This window comes from Staurois parvus, unplaced genomic scaffold, assembly GCF_062004578.1.
Source record: "Staurois parvus isolate SC_StPar_1 unplaced genomic scaffold, SC_StPar_1.0 ptg000402l, whole genome shotgun sequence".
Taxonomy (NCBI): domain Eukaryota; kingdom Metazoa; phylum Chordata; class Amphibia; order Anura; family Ranidae; genus Staurois; species Staurois parvus.
The window spans coordinates 607,313-630,213 of NW_028318198.1; the positions used below are offsets into that span (position 1 = coordinate 607,313).

The 22,901-nt window shown below is 48.6% G+C and overlaps 1 protein-coding gene across 3 annotated transcripts in view; it reads right to left on the reverse strand.

Moving 5' to 3' along the window:
* LRRC39 (leucine rich repeat containing 39) overlaps positions 1–22,901 on the reverse strand; it is a 70,067-nt gene that overhangs the window by 26,696 nt on the left and 20,470 nt on the right. For all 3 annotated transcript variants that reach the window (XM_089686575.1, XM_089686574.1, XM_089686573.1), the window contains exon 4: positions 16,616–16,772. In XM_089686575.1, coding sequence (XP_089542701.1) covers positions 16,616–16,772 — 157 coding nt within the window. The remainder of the gene's footprint in view (positions 1–16,615; positions 16,773–22,901) is intronic.

Below are 22,901 nucleotides of genomic sequence, written 5' to 3' on the forward strand. Positions count from 1 at the left end.
AGATTACGGGCCTGGCAGCAGCATGAGGAGTCGGTACGGGGGCCCATGGCAGATTAGGGGCCTGGCAGCAGCTATGGGAGGCCCGTAATCTGCCAGCACCCTATGACAAAAAATGGAACACACCAGCAGTGTGAGGAGACCTGAAAGTGGCAAATGGCAGAGTGTGGCGATGGAGACAGCAGCAATGGGAGGCCGTACAGGGACCCATGAGAGACTCTGGACTTGGCAGCAGCATGAGGAGGCGGTACAGGGGCCCATGGCAGATTAGGGGCCTGGCAGCAGCTATGGGAGGCCCGTAATCTGCCAGCACCCTATGACAAAAAATGGAACACACCAGCAGTGTGAGGAGACCTGAAAGTGGCACATGTTTGGGGCATGATTCATGGCGGATTTAGTCAGTTGTGTCAGGAACTGGTGGTTTGAAATCCAGACTAATCCACGCCTGATTCATTTTCACAAACGTGAGTCTCTCCACACTTTGGGTGGACAGTCGTGTCCTCCGCGGAGTTGCAATACCTCCTGCCGCACTAAACACGCGCTCCGATGCCACGCTACTGGCCGGGCATGACAGCCTTTCAAGGGCAAATTCAGCTAGTTGGGGCCAAAGGTCAAGTTTCGTTGCCCAGTAGTCAAGGGGATTGTCTACCTCGGTTGGCAGGGTGCTGTCCAAGTAGGCCCAAGCCTGTTGTTTGAGGTCCTGCTCGAGGTCCACCTGATGCTGCTGTTGCGGCTGGTTAGTAGTTTCCTCACTGCGCTGGTGAAGAAAGCTACTCATCATCGACTGCAGACTGAGGCAGCTGCTGCTGGTGGAGCTGCCACTGCTCCTACCACCCCACCCCTCCCCTGCTGCCATGGCAGCGGAACGCGAGCGCACAGAGCCCACAGTGTCTGAGGATGGACGTTGGCGCAGACAGGCAGAGACCAGCTGACTACATAGGTGGTTTTTATAGTACGTTATTTTGGCCTCCCTCTCAGCAGGTGTGAAAAAGGCCACCATTTTTGAACGGTAGCGAGGGTCCAACAAGGTGGACAGCCAAAAGTCATCCCTCTGTCTGATGGTTATTATTCGGCTGTCGGTACGCAAGCAAGCGAGCATGCTATGGGCCATTTGTGCCAAGGAATGCGAGGGACTCCCTGCCTCCATCTCCACAGCATACTGCCACGGTGCGTCTGGGTCCTCTGTCTCCTCTTCCTCCTCCTCTACCAGATGCTCCTGCTCCTCCACTCCTGTCCGCTGAGTGGAAAAACCACCCATTTCACTCAATAATTCCTGAGCACCAATGTCCTCCTCTACCTCCTCCTCTTCTTCCTGTCCTGCCTCCACAGGGGTCATGTGGCATTGAGATCTGTGCGCCACGTCTACCGCACCCTGACCAGCCATTGTTAACAGCATTTGTTCCAGGACGTGCAACAGAGGAATGACGTCGTTCATCCCATAGTCCTGCCGACTCACGAATAGCGTGGCCTCCTCAAAGGGCCTGAGCAAGCGCAGGTGTCACGCATGAGCTGCCAATGGCTGACATCTAAGTTACACAGGGAGTACCTTTATCCGCTTTTAACATCAGGAAATCTGTGATGGCCTTTTGCTGTTCGTAAAGGCGGTCTAACATATGTAGGGTTGAATTCCACCTTGTTGCAACGTCACAGCATGAGGAGTCGGTACGGGGGCCCATGGCAGATTACGGGCCTGGCAGCAGCAATGGGAGGCCCGTAATCTGCCAGCACCCTATGACAAAAAATGTAACACACCAGAAGTGTGAGGAGATCTGAAAGTGGCACATGGCAGAGTGTGGCGATGGAGACAGCAGCAATGGGAGGCCGTACAGGGACCCATGACACACTCTGGACCTGGCAGCAGCATGAAGAGGCGGTACAGGGGCCCATGGCAGATTACGGGCCTGGCAGCAGCAATGGGAGGCCCGTAATCTGCCAGCACCCTATGACAAAAAATGGAACACACGAGCAGTGTGTGAGGAGACCTGAAAGTGGCACATGGCAGAGTGTGGCGATGGAGACAGCAGCAATGGGAGGCCGTACAGGGACCCATGACAGACTCTGGACTTGGCAGCAGCATGAGGAGGCAGTATAGGGGCCCATGGCAGATTAGGGGCCTGGCAGCAGCTATGGGAGGCCCGTAATCTGCCAGCACCCTATGTCAAAAAATTGAACACACCAGCAGTGTGAGGAGACCTGAAAGTGGCACATGGCATGAGACACTGTGGACCTGGCAGCAGCATGAGGAGGCGGTACAGGGGCCCATGGCAGATTAGGGGCCTGGCAGCAGCTATGGGAGGCCCGTAATCTGCCAGCACCCTATGTCAAAAAATTGAACACACCAGCAGTGTGTGAGGAGACCTGAAAGTGGCACATGGCAGAGTGTGGCGATGGAGACAGCAGCAATGGGAGGCCGTACAGGGACCCATGACAGACTCTGGACTTGGCAGCAGCATGAGGAGGCGGTATAGGGGCCAATGGCAGATTAGGGGCCTGGCAGCAGCTATGGGAGGCCCGTAATCTGCCAGCACCCTATGTCAAAAAATTGAACACACCAGCAGTGTGTGAGGAGACCTGAAAGTGGCACATGGCAGAGTGTGGCGATGGAGACAGCAGCAATGGGAGGCCGTACAGGGACCCATGAGAGACTCTGGACTTGGCAGCAGCATGAGGAGGCGGTATAGGGGCCCATGGCAGATTAGGGGCCTGGCAGCAGCTATGGGAGGCCCATAATCTGCCAGCACCCTATGTCAAAAAATTCAACACACCAGCAGTGTGTGAGGAGACCTGAAAGTGGCACATGGCAGAGTGTGGCGATGGAGACAGCAGCAATGGGAGGCCGTACAGGGACCCATGAGAGACTCTGGACTTGGCAGCAGCATGAGGAGGCGGTATAGGGGCCCATGGCAGATTAGGGGCCCGGCAGCAGCTATGGGAGGCCCGTAATCTGCCAGCACCCTATGTCAAAAAATTCAACACACCAGCAGTGTGTGAGGAGACCTGAAAGTGGCACATGGCAGAGTGTGGCGATGGAGACAGCAGCAATGGGAGGCCGTACAGGGACCCATGACAGACTCTGGACCTGGCAGCAGCATGAGGAGGTGGTACAGGGGCCCATGGCAGATTAGGGGCCTGGCAGCAGTTATGGGAGGCCCGTAATCTGCCAGCACCCTATGACAAAAAATGGAACACACCAGCAGTGTGAGGAGACCTGAAAGTGGCACATGGCAGAGTGTGGCGATGGAGACAGCAGCAATGGGAGGCCGTACAGGGACCCATGACAGACTCTGGACCTGGCAGCAGCATGAGGAGGTGGTACAGGGGCCCATGGCAGATTAGGGGCCTGGCAGCAGTTATGGGAGGCCCGTAATCTGCCAACACCCTATGACAAAAAATGGAACACACCAGCAGTGTGAGGAGACCTGAAAGTGGCACATGGCATGAGACACTGTGGACTTGGCAGCAGCATGAGGAGGCGGTATAGGGGCCCATGGCAGATTAGGGGCCTGGCAGCAGCTATGGGAGGCCCGTAATCTGCCAGCACCCTATGTCAAAAAATTCAACACACCAGCAGTGTGTGAGGAGACCTGAAAGTGGCACATGGCAGAGTGTGGCGATGGAGACAGCAGCAATGGGAGGCCGTACAGGGACCCATGAGAGACTCTGGACTTGGCAGCAGCATGAGGAGGCGGTATAGGGGCCCATGGCAGATTAGGGGCCTGGCAGCAGCTATGGGAGGCCCGTAATCTGCCAGCACCCTATGTCAAAAATTCAACACACCAGCAGTGTGTGAGGAGACCTGAAAGTGGCACATGGCAGAGTGTGGCGATGGAGACAGCAGCAATGGGAGGCCGTACAGGGACCCATGAGAGACTCTGGACTTGGCAGCAGCATGAGGAGGCGGTATAGGGGCCCATGGCAGATTAGGGGCCTGGCAGCAGCTATAGGAGGCCCGTAATCTGCCAGCACCCTATGACAAAAAATGGAACACACCAGCAGTGTGAGGAGACCTGAAAGTGGCACATGGCATGAGACACTGTGGACCTGGCAGCAGCATGAGGAGGCGGTATAGGGGCCCATGGCAGATTAGGGGCCTGGCAGCAGCTATGGGAGGCCCGTAATCTGCCAGCACCCTATGTCAAAAAATTGAACACACCAGCAGTGTGAGGAGACCTGAAAGTGGCACATGGCATGAGACACTGTGGACCTGGCAGCAGCATGAGGAGGCGGTACAGGGGCTCATGGCAGATTAGGGGCCTGGCAGCAGCTATGGGAGGCCCGTAATCTGCCAGCACCCTATGACAAAAAATGGAACACACCAGCAGTGTGTGAGGAGACCTGAAAGTGGCACATGGCAGAGTGTGGAGATGGAGACAGCAGCAATGGGAGGCCGTACAGGGACCCATGAGAGACTCTGGACTTGGCAGCAGCATGAGGAGGCGGTATAGGGGCCCATGGCAGATTAGGGGCCTGGCAGCAGCTATGGGAGGCCCGTAATCTGCCAGCACCCTATGTCAAAAAATTCAACACACCAGCAGTGTGTGAGGAGACCTGAAAGTGGCACATGGCAGAGTGTGGCGATGGAGACAGCAGCAATGGGAGGCCGTACAGGGACCCATGACAGACTCTGGACTTGGCAGCAGCATGAGGAGGCGGTATAGGGGCCCATGGCAGATTAGGGGCCTGGCGGCAGCTATAGGAGGCCCGTAATCTGCCAGCACCCTATGACAAAAAATGGAACACACCAGCAGTGTGAGGAGACCTGAAAGTGGCACATGGCAGAGTGTGGCGATGGAGACAGCAGCAATGGGAGGCCGTACAGGGACCCATGAGAGACTCTGGACTTGGCAGCAGCATGAGGAGGCGGTATAGGGGCCCATGGCAGATTAGGGGCCTGGCAGCAGCTGTAGGAGGCCCGTAATCTGCCAGCACCCTATGACAAAAAATGGAACACACCAGCAGTGTGAGGAGACCTGAAAGTGGCACATGGCATGAGACACTGTGGACCTGGCAGCAGCATGAGGAGGCGGTATAGGGGCCCATGGCAGATTAGGGGCCTGGCAGCAGCTATGGGAGGCCCGTAATCTGCCAGCACCCTATGTCAAAAAATTCAACACACCAGCAGTGTGTGAGGAGACCTGAAAGTGGCACATGGCAGAGTGTGGCGATGGAGACAGCAGCAATGGGAGGCCGTATGTCGGGGCAGGAACGCTGGAATGGGCAGGCAGGCCTATGGTACGGTCACGCTGCGACTGACGACAGCCACTACCCACAGACCAGAGTCCCTCAGGGCGCGGAGTCTAAGCCCCAGGCTACCCTTCACCAGGGCCCCTGATGGTGGGGATGGACTTGACGCAGCCTGAGACCAGGTCGCGGCCCCCGAGTGACCCCAGCTGCGATAACGACTGCTGCCAATGGCGTACAGCTGGTGGGAGCTAGATGGGATCACGAGTAGAGTAGTCAGACAAGCCGGGTCAATAACAACGGAGCAGACAGTACTAGACGGTAGGCAAAGAATACTCAGGTCACGGGCCGGGTTCAACAACGGGAGGTCAGATAAAGGGTTAACGCAGAGAGTAGTCTTGTCCAAGCCGAGTCGGTTACCAGGAGAGCAATGGGAACAACACAAGAGCTTGCAACAGGGCAACATACAGGACACAAGTGCAGAGCACACTTGCAGACAGCAGGTTTAAATGTGCTCAACCACACCCTTCTGAGGAGGAGCCGCAGAAGCCTGAAGGCATAAAGGTTCCCACCATGCTTTGCAGAAAACCAAGATGGAGGCCAGCTCATGGAGATGCACAAGCTCTGAAGAAAGGTAGGACCTTGACACCGTACAGGGACCCATGACAGACTCTGGACCTGGCAGCAGCATGAGGAGGCAGTACAGGGGCCCATGGCAGATTAGGGTCCTGGCAGCAGCTATGGGAGGCCCGTAATCTGCCAGCACCCTATGACAAAAAATGGAACACACCAGCAGTGTGAGGAGACCTGAAAGTGGCACATGGCAGAGTGTGGCGATGGAGACAGCAGCAATGGGAGGCCGTACAGGGACCCATGACAGACTCTGGACTTGGCAGCAGCATGAGGAGGCGGTATAGGGGCCCATGGCAGATTAGGGGCCTGGCAGCAGCTATAGGAGGCCCGTAATCTGCCAGCACCCTATGACAAAAAATGGAACACACCAGCAGTGTGAGGAGACCTGAAAGTGGCACATGGCATGAGACACTGTGGACCTGGCAGCAGCATGAGGAGGCGGTATAGGGGCCCATGGCAGATTAGGGGCCTGGCAGCAGCTATGGGAGGCCCGTAATCTGCCAGCACCCTATGTCAAAAAATTGAACACACCAGCAGTGTGTGAGGAGACCTGAAAGTGGCACATGGCAGAGTGTGGCGATGGAGACAGCAGCAATGGGAGGCCGTACAGGGACCCATGAGAGACTCTGGACTTGGCAGCAGCATGAGGAGGCGGTATAGGGGCCCATGGCAGATTAGGGGCCTGGCAGCAGCTATGGGAGGCCCGTAATCTGCCAGCACCCTATGTCAAAAAATTGAACACACCAGCAGTGTGTGAGGAGACCTGAAAGTGGCACATGGCAGAGTGTGGCGATGGAGACAGCAGCAATGGGAGGCCGTACAGGGACCCATGAGAGACTCTGGACTTGGCAGCAGCATGAGGAGGCGGTATAGGGGCCCATGGCAGATTAGGGGCCTGGCGGCAGCTATGGGAGGCCCGTAATCTGCCAGCACCCTATGTCAAAAAATTGAACACACCAGCAGTGTGAGGAGACCTGAAAGTGGCACATGGCATGAGACACTGTGGACCTGGCAGCAGCATGAGGAGGCGGTACAGGGGCCCATGGCAGATTAGGGGCCTGGCAGCAGCTATGGGAGGCCCGTAATCTGCCAGCACCCTATGACAAAAAATGGAACACACCAGCAGTGTGAGTAGACCTGAAAGTGGCACATGGCAGGGGCATGATTCATGGCGGATTTAGTCAGTTGTGTCAGGAACTGGTGGTTTGAAATCCAGACTAATCCACGCCTGATTCATTTTCACAAACGTGAGTCTCTCCACACTTTGGGTGGACAGTCGTGTCCTCCGCGGAGTTACAATACCTCCTGCCGCACTAAACACGCGCTCCGATGCCACGCTACTGGCCGGGCATGACAGCCTTTCAAGGGCAAATTCAGCTAGTTGGGGCCAAAGGTCAAGTTTCGTTGCCCAGTAGTCAAGGGGATTGTCTACCTCGGTTGGCAAGGTGCTGTCCAAGTAGGCCCAAGCCTGTTGTTTGAGGTCCTGACCCAGGTCCACCTGATGCTGCTGCTGCTGCGGCTGGTTAGTAGTTTCCTCACTGCGCTGGTGAAGAAAGCTAGTCATCATCGACTGCAGACTGAGGCAGCCGCTGCTGGTGGAGCTACCACTGCTCCTACCACCCCACCCCTCCCCTGCTGCCATGGCAGCGGAATGCGAGCGCACAGGGCCCACAGTGTCTGAGGATGGACGTTGGCGCACAAAGGCAGAGACCAACTGACTACATAGGTGGTTTTTATAGTACGTTATTTTGGCCTCCCTCTCAGCAGGTGTGAAAAAGGCCACCATTTTTGAACGGTAGCGAGGGTCCAACAAGGTGGACAGCCAAAAGTCATCCCTCTGTCTGATGGTTATTATTCGGCTGTCGCTACGCAAGCAACCGAGCATGCTATGGGCCATTTGTGCCAAGGAATGCGAGGGACTCCCTGCCTCCATCTCCACAGCATACTGCCACGGTGCGTCTGGGTCCTCTGTCTCCTCCTCCTCCTCCTCTACCAGATGCTCCTGCTCCTCCACTCCTGTCCGCTGAGTGGAAAAACCACCCATTTCACTCAATAATTCCTGAGCACCAATGTCCTCCTCTACCTCCTCCTCTTCTTCCTGTCCTGCCCCCACAGGGGTCATGTGGCGTTGAGATCTGTGCGCCACGTCTACCGCACCCTGACCAGCCATTGTTAACAGCATTTGTTCCAGGATGTGCAACAGAGGAATGACGTCGTTCATCCCATAGTCCTGGCGACTCACGAATAGCGTGGCCTCCTCAAAGGGCCTGAGCAAGCGGCAGGTGTCACGCATGAGCTGCCAATGGCTGACATCGAAGTTACACAGGGGAGTACCTTTATCCGCTTGTAACATCAGGAAATCGGTGATGGCCTTTCGCTGTTCGTAAAGGCGGTCTAACATGTGTAGGGTTGAATTCCACCTTGTTGCAACGTCGCAGATCAGGCGATGCTGTGGAATTCCGTTCTGCCGCTGCGGCTCAAGGAGGGTGTGCTTTGCGGTGTAGGAATGGCTGAAATGCATGCAAAGTTTACGTGACATTTTAAGGATGTCTTGCAGTGGGATGGTGGATTTTAGGAACCGCTTGACAACCAGATTGAACACGTGAGCCATGCATGGCGCATGGCACAACCTTCCTTGACGCAGAGCAGACACCATGTTCTTTCCATTGTCGGTCAACATGGTTCCGATTTTCAGTTTGCGCGGAGACAGCCATCTGTCGATTTCTCTGTTCATTACACTGAGAAGTTCCTCCCCTGTGTGACTACGTTCGCCAAGGCATACCAGGTGCAGCACAGCGTGACACCGTTGCGCCCTGCACATGTGATATGCCGGTCGGGTAATGGGACTTGGCACGGGGGTGGCGGCTGAGGACACGAAGGAAGAAGAGGTGGTAGAGGCGGACATCTTTTGTGGACCAAGGACGTGCAAACGTGGAGGCAAAAGCGGCGTGACCTGTCCAAGTTGCTGGTGCGGCTGTGACGGCACCACGTTCACCCAGTGGGCCGTAAATGACATGTACTGTCCCTGACCGTAGTTACAGCTCCACACGTCGGCGCTGCCGTGCACTTTTGCAGAGACCGACATGCTCAAAGACTGGCCCACCATCTCTTCTACATGGGAATGCAGGGCTGGCACTGCCTTTTTGGCGAAGAAATGACGGCTTGGCACTCTCCACCGCGGCGCGGCACAAGCCATCATTTCTCGGAAAGGTGCTGAGTCCACCACTTGGAAAGGGAGGGACTGCAGCACCAGCAACTTGGACAGGAGGACGTTCAGCTTTTGCACCGTCGGGTGCGTGCTCGCAAACTGTTGTCTCTTGGAAACGGATTCCAAGAAAGACTGCTGACGGAATCCGTGAAGAGGAGTAGCAGGAGAAGGAGCATCTGAACGAGCGGAAGATGGCAACGAGCGACAACTCCCCTCAGCAGAGGTGTTGGAGCCTTGACTGGCTGATAGAGGGCGATTGACGTCGGGTGAAGGAGCAAGTAACGGAGCGGGTGATGGAGCGGGGGCTGGGGCGGGCAGAACCGCCGTATCTTTATCACGGTTTTCCCAGGCCACCAAATGGCGACGCTGCATATGCTGCCGCAACGCTGTAGTCCCAACATGGGCCCCCTGGCCACGCTTGACTTTCTGGCCACATAGTCGACATACAGCTACGTTTACTTCCTCGGGCGGTTTGACAAAAAATTGCCACACCGCCGAGTAGGAAACTTTGCCCCCGATACTCCTCACTGGCTGACTGCTGCTTCCTCCGTGCACACCGGCACGACTACTGGCCGTGGTGGTAGGCTGCAGTGGAGCTGGTGCTGTACTCCGTGGCCGTTTGCCTCCACTGACACTGCTGCGACCCTGCTGCCTCCTGGGCAACCCACCGACTGTTTTGCTCGCTGCCAAGCTGCCACCCTCTTCTCCTGATGATGCGGAAGCAATAGCCTGATGACGACGAGGCTGCCAAGTGCGATCAGCCTCATCATCATCAATTAGGGTCTCCGCCTCACTACTAGCCCCCTCGGCTGCGTGTGGGTCAGGAGACAGACCTGTCTCTAGACCGGCTACCGAGCCACTCTCCTCGCCACTACTTCTTCGCCTGGCTGCTGAAGAGGCGGATGTCTCCCCCCGTTCCTGACCGCCCTCTGTTAGCTCTTCCTCACTGTACAGTGGGGCTGAGCCCACAGCATGCGATACTTCGCTTGGTGAGGGAACACCAAAGGACAGGGGCAGGTAGAGGACACGTGATTTCAGTGGGCTTGCTCCCGGGCCATGCCAACTAACGGTTGTGTCTGACGTACCCACCGACCGTTGGCTGTAGGTGTCAGAGGTGACCTGGGAAGAGGAAGACGACCGAGCCAACCAATCGATGACGGCAGGGTTGTCGGTGGAGACACGACCGCTGGATGACACCGGGAGCACTGGCCTCTGGCTGCGAATAGTGCTGCCTCGACCCCTTCCTCTGCTGCCACGTCTGCTCGCTCCTAAAACATTGCCTCCTCTGCCACTCCTCTGCATATTGTCTGACATACTCTTTAATTAAACGATTCTGTGTCCCTGAGTAACAATTCTGTGTCTGTCCCTGAGTAACAATTCTGTGTCTGTCCCTGAGTAACGTTTCTGTGGCCCTAAGTAACAGTTCTGTGGCCCTCAGTAACAATTCTGTGTCCCTCAGTAACAATTCTGTGTCCCTCAGTAACAATTCTGTGTCTGTCCCTGAGTAACAATTCTGTGTCTGTCCCTGAGTAACAATTCTGTGTCCCTGAGTAACGTTTCTCTGGCCCTAAGTAACAGTTCTGTGGCCCTCAGTAACAATTCTGTGTCCCTCAGTAACAATTCTGTGTCTGTCCCTGAGTAACAATTCTGTGTCTGTCCCTGAGTAACAATTCTGTGTCCCTGATTAACAATTCTGTGTCCCTCAGTAACAATTCTGTGTCCCTCAGTAACAATTCTGTGTCCCTGAGTAACAATTCTGTGTCCCTGAGTAACAATTCTGTGTCCCTCAGTAACAATTCTGTGTCCCTCAGTAACAATTCTGTGTCCCTGAGTAACAATTCTGTGTCTGTCCCTGAGTAACAATTCTGTGTCCCTAAGTAACGTTTCTGTGGCCCTAAGTAACGGTTCTGTGGCCCTCAGTAACAAATCTGTGTCCCTCAGTAACAATTCTGTGTCTGTCCCTGAGTAACAATTCTGTGTCCCTAAGTAACGTTTCTGTGTCCCTAAGTAACGTTTCTGTGTCCCTAAGTAACGTTTCTGTGGCCCTAAGTAACAGTTTTGTGGCCCTCAGTAACAGTTCTGTGGCCCTCAGTAACAATTCTGTGTCTGTCCCTAAGTAACAATTCTGTGGCCCTAAGTAACGATTCTGTGGCCCTCAGTAACAATTCTGTGTCCCTCAATAACAATTCTGTGTCTGTCCCTAAGTAACAATTCTGTGGCCCTTAGTAACAATTCTGTGGCCCTAAGTAACGTTTCTGTGGCCCTCAGTAACAATTCTGTATCCCTCAGTAACAATTCTGTCTGTCCCTGAGTAACAATTCTGTGTCCCTAAGTAACGTTTCTGTGGCCCTAAGTAACGTTTCTGTGGCCCTAAGTAACGTTTCTGTGGCCCTAAGTAACGATTCTGTTGCCCTAAGTAACATTTCTGTGGCCCTAAGTAACGTTTCTGTGGCCCTTAGTAACAATTCTGTGTCCCTCAATAACAATTCTGTGTCTGTCCCTAAGTAACAATTCTGTGGCCCTAAGTAACGTTTCTGTGGCCCTAAGTAACGATTCTGTGGTCCTCAGTAACAAATCTGTGTCCCTCACTAACAATTCTGTGTCTGTCCCTAAGTAACAATTCTGTGGCCCTAAGTAACGATTCTGTGGCCCTCAGTAACAAATCTGTGTCCCTCACTAACAATTCTGTGTCTGTCCCTAAGTAACAATTCTGTGGCCCTAAGTAACGTTTCTGTGGCCCTCAGTAACAATTCTGTATCCCTCAGTAACAATTCTGTCTGTCCCTGAGTAACAATTCTGTGTCCCTAAGTAACGTTTCTGTGGCCCTAAGTAACGTTTCTGTGGCCCTAAGTAACGATTCTGTGGCCCTAAGTAACGATTCTGTGGTCCTAAGTAACGTTTCTGTGGCCCTAAGTAACGTTTCTGTGGCCCTTAGTAACAATTCTGTGTTCCTCAATAACAATTCTGTGTCTGTCCCTAAGTAACAATTCTGTGGCCCTAAGTAACGTTTCTGTGGCCCTAAGTAACGATTCTGTGGTCCTCAGTAACGATTCTGTGTCCCTCACTAACAATTCTGTGTCTGTCCCTAAGTAACAATTCTGTGGCCCTAAGTAACGTTTCTGTGGCCCTAAGTAACGATTCTGTGGCCCTCAGTAACAATTCTGTATCCCTCAGTAACAATTCTGTCTGTCCCTGAGTAACAATTCTGTGTCCCTAAGTAACGTTTCTGTGGCCCTAACTAATGATTCTGTGGCCCTAAGTAACGTTTCTGTGGCCCTATGTAACGTTTCTATGGCCCTAAGTAACGATTCTGTGGCCCTAACTAACGTTTCTGTGTCCCTATGTAACGTTTCTCTGTCCCTAACTCTCTCCCTGCATACAGCCAGGTCTGCCTCTGTTGAATGACTGGAGGCAAATGGAGAATTCTAAAATGGCCGCCATTTATAGCTCGACCATTACACTGTGCTGGCTGGCTGGCTGCTGATTGGCTAATGCGATCACATGTCATGAATGAATGCATTATGGGTCAGCGCGCCTTGTCTGCGCGCCTTCCCAGACATCCCCGCTCCGTCGCCGCACATGTCGCCGCCATTTTAGGAAAAATTTCGATTCGCGCATCTGAAGTCTGCTTATTTTCGGATTCGACGCGAATCTAAATTTTCCTAATATTCGAAACGAATTCCACTTCGCCTACTTCAATTCGCTCATCTCTAATCCTATCCACTGTGAACAGTCTTTATGATCCTCTCGGGTTTGTAGCACCAGTCACCATAAAAGGTAAGGCCTTAGTTCGTGAACTGTCAAGTGGAGAAAGTGAGTGGGATGCCTTACTTCCACAAGAGAGACTCCATGAGTGGGTCCAATGGACAGAGTCTTTACAAGCTTTACAATGTCTTCAAATATCCAGATGTTATGTTCCTGTTTCATTGTCACAGGCCTGCAAGAGAGAACTATACATCTTTTCAGATGCCTCCGTTATAGCAATAGGTGCAGTCGCTTACTTGAAGGTAAGTGATGCAGGAAATGTCTGTCATGTTGGATTCGTAATGGGAAAATCCAAACTGAGCACTAGGCCGGCACATACAATTCCACGCCTAGAGTTATGTGCAGCTGTACTAGCGGTTGAACTGTATGAGCTAGTGAGAGACGAGATAGACCTGAGCCTAGATGCTGTGAAATTCTTTACAGACAGTAAAACAGTTTTAGGCTATATCTGCAACACTACAAAGAGATTCTTCTTGTATGTCTCCAATCGGGTGAATAGGATCAGACAAACAACCTGTCCAGACAAGTGGTTCTACGTACCCTCAGAACAAAATCCTGCAGATTATGCTACCAGGCCTACACAGATAGCTTGCCTTCAGAACTCTATATGGTTCTCCGGTCCACCTTTTCTGTATCAGACAGCTGTAGATAATCCTGATGACAACAATGTTTATCCTTTAGTGGATCCTGAAGCTGATCCTGAAATTAGCTTAGAAGTAGTAAACTTCAGTACTAAAGCCTTTGACACCAGACTACGGCCGCATTGTTTCGAAAGATTTTCCAACTGGAAGAGACTAAGCAGGGTTATAGCAAAATTAATTAATGTTGCCAAAAGCTTCCAAAAGAAAACTAATGATGATCAACCCGGAAGTTGGGGAGTTTTCCATGAAAGAGTCAGTTTAGAAGAACTTTCACAGGCCAAAACAGTTATAATTTCTTCTGTACAACACGCATGTTTCAGACAAGAATATGACTGTATTGAACAACAAAGGACACTTCCAAAACAAAGCCGTCTTACAAAACTGAGTCCCTTTGTAGATCAAGATGGACTATTGAGAGTAGGTGGCCGTTTATCCTTTGCCACGCTGCCAGATGAGGAGAAGCATCCTGTCATCATTCCTCATGATCACCACATTGCTACATTGATCGTAAGATATTATCGCAACCAGATAGTTCACCAAGGGCGCCACATAACAGAAGGTGCAATCAGAGCTGCAGGTTTCTGGATTCTTGGTGGAAAACGTTTAGTGTCTGCACTTATTCACAAATGTGTTGTGTGCCGTAAGCTCAGAGGGAGATTGGAAAGCCAAAAGATGGCAGAGTTGCCAAAAGATAGAGTCAATCCTGAACCTCCCTTCACTAGTGTGGGTGTTGATGTGTTTGGCCCCTGGGCAGTTGTAACACGACGAACTAGAGGAGGCAGTGCTGACAGCAAACGCTGGGCTGTTCTTTTCACATGTCTTTCTACAAGAGCAGTGCATATAGAATTGGTTGAGTCCATGTCAGCATCCAGTTTCATTAACGCTCTAAGAAGATTCTTTTCTGTTCGTGGTCCAGCTAAGTTGATTCGCTCTGATAGAGGTACTAACTTTGTAGGAGCATGCAAAGAGCTGCATATATGCTCAAATGATACAGAACTTCTAGACTATCTTCAAGACAAAGGATGCACATGGATCTTTAACACTCCACACTCATCTCACATGGGAGGTGCTTGGGAGAGTTTAATAGGTGTAGCTAGGCGCATTTTAGATGCAATGTTACTCCAAGCTAAACCTACTCGTTTGACTCATGAGACTTTGAGTACTTTCATGGCAGAAGTTATGGCTATCATTAATGCAAGACCCTTGGTACCACTATCTACAGATCCTGATAATCCTACAGTTCTTACGCCTGCCATGCTCTTGACCCAAAAGGTAGACTCTTTATCGGCCCCTTATGGGGACTTTAGTACAACAGAACTTCATGTAAAGCAATGGAAACAAGTCCAATGCCTGGCTGATACGTTTTGGAAGAGATGGAGGAGAGAATATTTGTGTACCTTACAAAGTCGCAAGAAATGGACTGAGACCAGTCCCAACGTCAAAGATGGAAATGTTGTTTTATTGAAAGATTGTCAAGAAAGCAGAAACAACTGGCCTGTGGGAATTGTCACAAATACATTGCCAAGTAAAGATGGTAATGTCAGAAAGGTTGAAGTCAAAGTGACAAAACAAGGGACTGCTAAAGTGTATACTAGACCAGTTTCAGATGTCATTGTTCTCCTTTGAATAGCATTTCTGTTGTGTAGTTGGCACAATACATAGCAGAGAGCTCCTCACTGATATCGTTCAGGCGAGACATTCGCCATTGAGTTAAATTCCATCCTGTGGATTACAATTGGGGTTGGAGATAGTTTGGCCTTGGGCGGCTACTCCAATCCGAAGATGGGTTTATGGACTATACTATTTCTTCATGTGGGCCATAAGCTTGAAGTACCATAGCCAAAAGACCCTGATATGTTGTGGACTCATGTTTTAGTTTATGTTACCAATCTAGGCCAGAATGTATTTTTTTATGTGTTTTCCCTGTACAGTAGATATGCATGGGCAGTGATATAATATATTATATCAGGCAGGGAGTGTGTTGCCTTCACAGGCTAATTGAATTAAAGTTACTTATATGGACATGTAGTGTACCACTGCCATCTAGTGGCAAACATGTATGGCAGTTCTCCTCTGGATATGTAAGCTCTCAGACAGGAAGTGACTCTTGGTTTAGGAAGCTCGTCAGCCATTTTAGACTTCTATTCACTGGGGATGCAGTGTGCTTGCTTCTCTCCCAAGGGGCTTGAGACATCATCACCTGTAAGTGCCTTTCTTCTGTGTCATCTGTCATTTATGTTACACTAGTTATTCTATGTATACTGATATGCTGTTATTGTATTGTGTTTCAGTTTCACCTATAAAATAAAGTTGGATTCTTTGGTAGACAACACAAGCAGTGGGCTTCTGTTTGCTGGAGATTCTGACAAGGGTTTAGCTGTCCGTTTAGAGCCACACATAGTCAGTGTTTTGAGAACGGAACACCCCTCCATCCTGTATGCCCTTATCCATCCAGTCCCATCTACCTACAATCAATGTCAGCTAATTAAAGGGACTTTTACACACTCAGGAAACAGAAATATTTTGCAATTATTTAATTCTCAATCTTTTACACCTAACATAATGGGCAATCAGTAGATACAAATACACTAGATACGAGATAATCTTGAGAATGTAAGCCCCCCTGGCTGTTATGCTGGCACTTTACCACACCGGTCACTGACCCGGAGCAAATAAAGAGATAAGGAATTCTGAAAGTTTGCTGCTTTTTTATTCAGGGTCTGTGACTCAAAAGTAATAAAACACACACAGGAAACCTGCATTTCCAGAAGAAGGCCAGCAACAACATGTATTTCACACATGACAGGTGTTTTTTTTTTTTGTAAATATTTGTGGAATTTTATTGAGCATTAGATAGGGGTCTATACCTATAAACATATATGCATAGTTACATAGTTAGTCTGGCTGAAAAAAGTCCATCCAGTTAAATCATTAAAAAAAAAAAACAAACTATAATCCTATACCCACAGTTGATCCAGAGGAAGGCAAAAACCCAGCAAAGCATGATCCAAGTTGCTCTAGCAGGGAAAAAAAATTCCTTCCTGATCCCCCCGAGAGACAATCTGATATTCCCTGGATCAACTTTATCTTTAATTGTTAGTATCCAGTTATGCATAATTTATATTATTTTATATAAAGTGCAATCATTTAAATAGTACAAGAAAAATTAGTAACATGCATCATGACTTACCAATCTCTCGAGGAATTGAAGTAATAGCATTTCGAGTTAGGTCAAGGACCAAAAGGTTGGTAAAGTTTGCTATGAATGTGGGTATGACGGTCAGTCCTGTGCGGTGGAGCTGCCATTCCTGAAGCTGTGGCAATTTTACCAGGCAAGCCGGCAGTGTCTGCATGCAAAATAATTAGATGATATGTAAGTCTGTAGCCATCCTTAGCAAAGGGTAGGACAAAAGAATAGTTGCCAGTGGAACTTCACTTCGTTATCTGGGAGAACTGGACCAAAGAGCAATAGGGTATTACTACACCACTGAGCCACTACTTGAATGGAATTTAGAGCTAGCGGCCCTTCATCATTCAGACATTAGAGTGGGACATTTATCAAGAAACAAAAAATGGGTATTATATAGCTACATGTTCTTTGTTCAGACCAGCCATTACAGCATCTCAGGGAGTCAAGTATGTCAGCCTAAGAACTACAAAGGTAGCTGATGCCGGAAGATGTGAACATGTATATCACAATAAACCATGTACATTTACAGTTGTGCTCAAAAATTTGCATATCCTGGCAGAAATTTTGAAATTTTGGCATTGATATTGAAAATGACTGATCATGCCCAAAAAAAATGCTCTTTTATTGAAGGATGATCATATGAAGCCATTATCAAATACTTGTTAGGCTCCTTGTTAATTCATAATTATAACAGAAATCACCCAAATGGCCCTGATCAAAACTTTACATACCCTGGAATGTTTGGCCTTGGTACAGACACACAAGGTGACACACACGGGTTAAAATGCTAATTAGAGGTTAATGTCCCACATCTGTGGCTTTTTAAATTGCAATTAGTGTCAGTGTATAAATAGTCAATGAGTTTGTGAGCTCTTATGTGGAAGCACTGACTAGGCTAGATACTGAGCCATGGGGATCAGAAAAGAACTGTCAAAAGTCCTGCGTAACAAGGTAATGGAACTCTGTAAAGATGGAAAAGGACATAAAAAGATGTCCAAAGCCTTGAATTTGCCAATCAGTACTGTTAAATCACCTATTAAGAAGTGGAAAGTTCAGGGATCTCTTGATACCAAGCCAAGGTCAGGTAGATCAAGAAAGATTACAAATGATAAATGTAAGTGAGCGCACTAAAAGGTCAGAATATAAAATATCAGCCGCTGTGCACAAAGGTAACCAAATAAAACCTCTAAATAGACAAAAAATATATAGGTGCAGCGCTAAAAACGAAGTGATAATAAATAGATACAAAAGTCCATAAAATGCATAAATAATGATGGTTATAAATAATAAAAGTTCGTATAAGTGAAGATTCGTGCCCGTCTAATACTGATGATTATAATCGGTGCTTGTGCAATCCAAAAACCAGAAGAAATGCGCACTCACCGGATGCGCAGTAATTATGCGCGTTTAGTATTATATCCTGATGTCATCAGAGGGGAACATCTGAGCCAGGTCAGGTGTAGATATGGCTCCCTTTCAGGGTAGGGTAGATTTTATTTAGTTAAAATAGATGCATCAAAGTATAAATAAACAATATAATCGGTGTGATAAAAGCTAGGACTGACCGTCCACAAGTAAAGATGGCCGCCAGAGCTCCACGATGCTCCAATCTTTGGCAGTCCCCTCTGAAGATATGCTAGTGCACGAAACACGTAAGGAGAAGCCAAATACACCAAGACATCATGCCATCGGAGCATCGTGGAGCTCCGGCGGCCATCTTTACTTGTGGACGGTCAGTCCTAGCTTTTATCACACTGATTATATTGTTTATTTATACTTGGATGCATCTATTTTAACTAAATAAATTTGTTAATACATACTACACTATGGGCATCTTTTATCTTGACTCCTGTGGGGAGTACTAATTTCTCAGACGCCCAGTGCCAGCCCCAAGCCTCCAGAGAGGGAGCCTCCGGTTCAAGCACCACATGCTGCACTCATCCATCCCTTATAGGGGAACCTTGGACCCACTTGGATCACTCCAATAAAGCCCTAGGATCTACCCCACCCTGAAAGGTAGCCATATCTACACCTGACCTGGCCCAGATGTTTCCCTCTGATGACATCAGGATATAATATTAAACGCGCATAATTACTGCGCATCTGGTGAGTGCGCATTTCTTCTGGTTTTTGGATTGCACAAGCACCGATTATAATCATCAGTATTAGACGGGCACGAATCTTCACTTATACGAACTATCTTTTATTGATTATTTATAACCATCATCATTTATGCATTTTATGGACTTTTGTATCTATTTATTATCACTTAGTTTTTAGCGCTGCACCTATAAATTTTTTTAGATCAAGAAAGATTGCAGTCATAACTGACAAAAGAATTGTCCGGGATTCAAAGAAAAACCCACAGGCAACCTCAAAAGAAATACAGGCTTCTCTGGAAAAAGATGGTGTGGTTGTTTTTAAGGAGTACAATATGGTGATATTTGAACAAAAATGAGCTGTTTGGTTGAGGTGCCAGAAATAAGCTTTTACTGCACCAATGCCACAAAAAGCCTGGTTACAATATGCTGACAACACCTTGACATGCCTAACCAGGCCTTTTTGTGTCATTGATGCAGTAAAGTCTTTTTGGCACCACAAACATGCAGCTCATTTTTGATCAAGTATCAACATATTGTGCTCCTTCAAAACAACCACACTGTCTTTTTCCAGAGCAGCCTGTATTTTTCTTGTGGTTACCTATAGGTTTCCCTTTGTATCCCGAACAATTCTTCTGGCAGTTGTGGCTGCATTCTTTTTTTTGGTCTACCTGTACTTGGTTTGGTATCAAGAGATCCCCGAACTTTCCACTTAATAGGTGGTTTAACAGTACTGATTGGCATATTTAAGGCTTTAGACATCTTTTATGTCCTTTTCCATCTTTATAAAGTTCCATTACCTTGTTACACAGGACTTTTAATAGTTCTTTTCTGATCCCCATGGCTCAGTATCTAGCCTAGTCAGTGCTTCCATGTAAGAACTAACAAACTCATTGACTACTTATACACTGACACTAACTGCAATTTAAAAAAACCACAGATGTGGGACATTACCCTCTAATTGGCATTTTAACTCATGTGTGTCACCTTGTGTGTCTGTACCAAGGCCAAACATTCCAGGGTATGTAAACATTTGATGATGGCCATTTGGGTGATTTCTGTGATCATTATGATTTAAAAAGGAGCCAAACAAGTATTTGATAATAAATGGCTTCATATGATCATCATCCTTCAATAAAAGAGCATTTTTTTGGAATGATCAGTCATATTTTCAATATCAATGCCAAAATTTTACAATTTCTGCCAGGGTATGCAAACGTTTGAGCACAACTGTAATAGGCAAGTGATTAATCAGGGAGCCCACCCCAGACAGCCCAGCAACAAACCCACCCCTGAATATACAAAGTACATTACACATGCTGTCTATCAGGTGTTTGCTTTCACTTGTATAATCTGTCCTTCATAAGACAAAACTCATACAATATTCCAACAGTCTGAAAATTGGAATTCATTTATCTTCATAGATTTCTTGAGGGAGATTGTTGATAAATATTTCTGTCCCAAGTGGAGGAACTTCTTTAACCTAGTCCGCATGAGGATCACCATATTTCCTCCAACCATTAACACATACAAGATTAATATTACATCTTTCCATCCACTCCAGCAGGGAAGATTTTATGTCTTTATGCAGAGAATTAATCCAAGCCTCTCTCTGTGTTCATCACGTTGTTGTCCATCATTAGAGAATGATCTGCTCTCTACAAGGGCCATAATTAGTGGGCAGAAGGCTAGCCACTAGTCCTCTCCAAAAGCTCCTGTCCTGGTTGGGTCTGTCACAAACTGACCCTAAACTTGGCTGCTCCTAAACTCTGGTAGAAGCCTATGTGTACATGGACACAGGCTTTTAGTGAGTTGAATTCAGAGGCTTTTACAAAAAAAATGCCAAAAGCTCTTAACCTTACGTTTAGGAGCAGCAGTCTAAGCCTGCCCCGATCTACTCAAATATACAGTTGTGCCTAGAGGCACATATTCGGGCCCGTTTGCAACACATTTCTCACACATTTTATAAATACAGGAATAAGAGCAGGAAGGTGCTGCCCCAATCGTCCCCAGGTGTCACGGTCCTACACCCCTCTAAAATCACAGACACGTTCTGGTACTATTATGCACAACTGTACAATTTGCCAGACATGTTGCCTGGGACCACCTCACCATAGAATGTGTCACGCATCCTCCAATATTTGGAGGAGGTGCAGTTCCCGAAACTCACTCCTCAGGTTTCTCACAAGCTTTATGCGCCTATTACGCTGGCTGAACTGGCAGTGGTAGTCAAGGAACTCCCAAAGGGTAAGGCTGGCCATACATTATACAATTTTCTTGAGAATTTTGCTTTAGATTTACCACAAACCATATAATAGGAGGTCAAACCTAAACAACTTTTCAGTTGTATACAATCAGGCAGGCCCTTACACTACAGAGTTGAAGGTAAATCTAAAGGAAATTGGACAGAAAATTGTAAGAAAATTGTATAGTGTATGGCCAGCCTAAGAGTCCAGGACCTGATGTCTTCACCAATGCCTATTATGTCAAATTTCTGTCCCTTCTTTCTACCCCCATGTGCTCATACTTTAACGCCATAGCTACAGGCACTAGCACACTTAAGGAATAATTATTGGCATATATCACTGTTTTCCCAAAATAAGGGAAAGATCACACCCTCCCCAAAAACCACAGACCAATATCATGCTGAACACTGACATTAAGATTCTGGCCAAGATACTGGCGAATTGCCAGAGACCAGTCCTGTCAGCGGTGATTCATCCCAATCAGACGGGGTTCATCACTGGTCGGGAGACCAGAGACAATTCAACAGAGCCATTCAGATTATTCACTGGGCACAATCATGTGCCACCCTGCCTACTGCTTTCCACCAACACCGAAAAGGCATTTGGCAGGATATATTGGACATACCTTCACATAGTTCTCAACAGGCTTGGGTTAGGCCCACATGCTTCTTTGGCTAGCAGCCCTATATAATTCCCTGGAGGCACAGGTTAATTTAGATGGGACTAGGCCATTCCCTATAAAAAAAACTGGACGTGGCAGGGGTGCCCTTTATCCACGCTTATATTCGCTCCTACTCTTGAACCCCTTCTTAATAGAATTCATCTGAATCCTAACATTAAGGGAGTCCGTATAGGCATGGTGGAGCATAAGCTTCCTGCATATGGGGATGATGTATTGTTCTATGTGACAGACCCCTTGACATCCCTTCCCAACATTATGGCTGAACTACAGGGGTTTCACCAACTCTCCAACTTCAAAATAAACTATAGCAAATCCGCTATACTGCCACTCTCCATCCCTGAGGGCATTCAAACACAGTTGCAAGCTTCCTTTTTATTCACTTGGTGCCAACACTCCCTACAATACTTTGGTATCCATCTCCCGGCTTATTGCTCTCAACTACATTCCTGTAACTACACTCCGTTACTCAACACTATTAGAATTGACCTTACCACTTGGGACCATGCCTCATTCTCCTGGATGGGCCGTGTGAATATACTGAAAATTAACATCCTACCTAGGATTCTCTTTTGTCTGCAAATGGTACCTATATCTTTATCCTGATTCTTCTTCTCAAGCCACACTTTGTCTGGAACAAGCTTCGCCCTCGTTTGGCATTTCACATTTTTTGGCGTCCTAAATGAACAGGTGGCCTGGGAATCCCTGCCATTTGCCACTATTATAGGGCCATGGCGTTACAGACAATTTTGGATTGACACCACCATGTTAAGGATAAACTCTGGGTTGCCCTGGAGAAGTTTTTGGCTGGACGTAATTTATGTCATGCTCCATGGCTGCCCTGCTCATTCAGAAGGCTTTCTGCCTCCACCTCGCACAGTACCATCCATGCCTTGACTCTGTGAGATGTATTAAATAGACAGGGGCAATTGTCGCCTCTGGTCTCCCCCCTTCCCCTTTAGGGGGTTTTCCCTGGTTTTAACCAGGAGAACAACTTTCATTCTTCAGGTCATTGACGGTGGATAGTGAGATGCGATGTGGTAGGTTTGTGCAGGAAAAAGGCCTTTTTTCCCTGGACATGCTAAGGGAACGGGTTTGCGCATGCGCGGTATGCCCAGCCGCACTAGCGTGCGAGCATTGGGACCTGGGCACCCGCGACGGCAGCGGTGGTCGCGCATGCGCACTCGTGATCGCGGACGCGCGCCTGGCACCAATCAGGGTGCAGGGCGCCCTATTTAAAAAGGACAGGTCTGTGTTCTAAT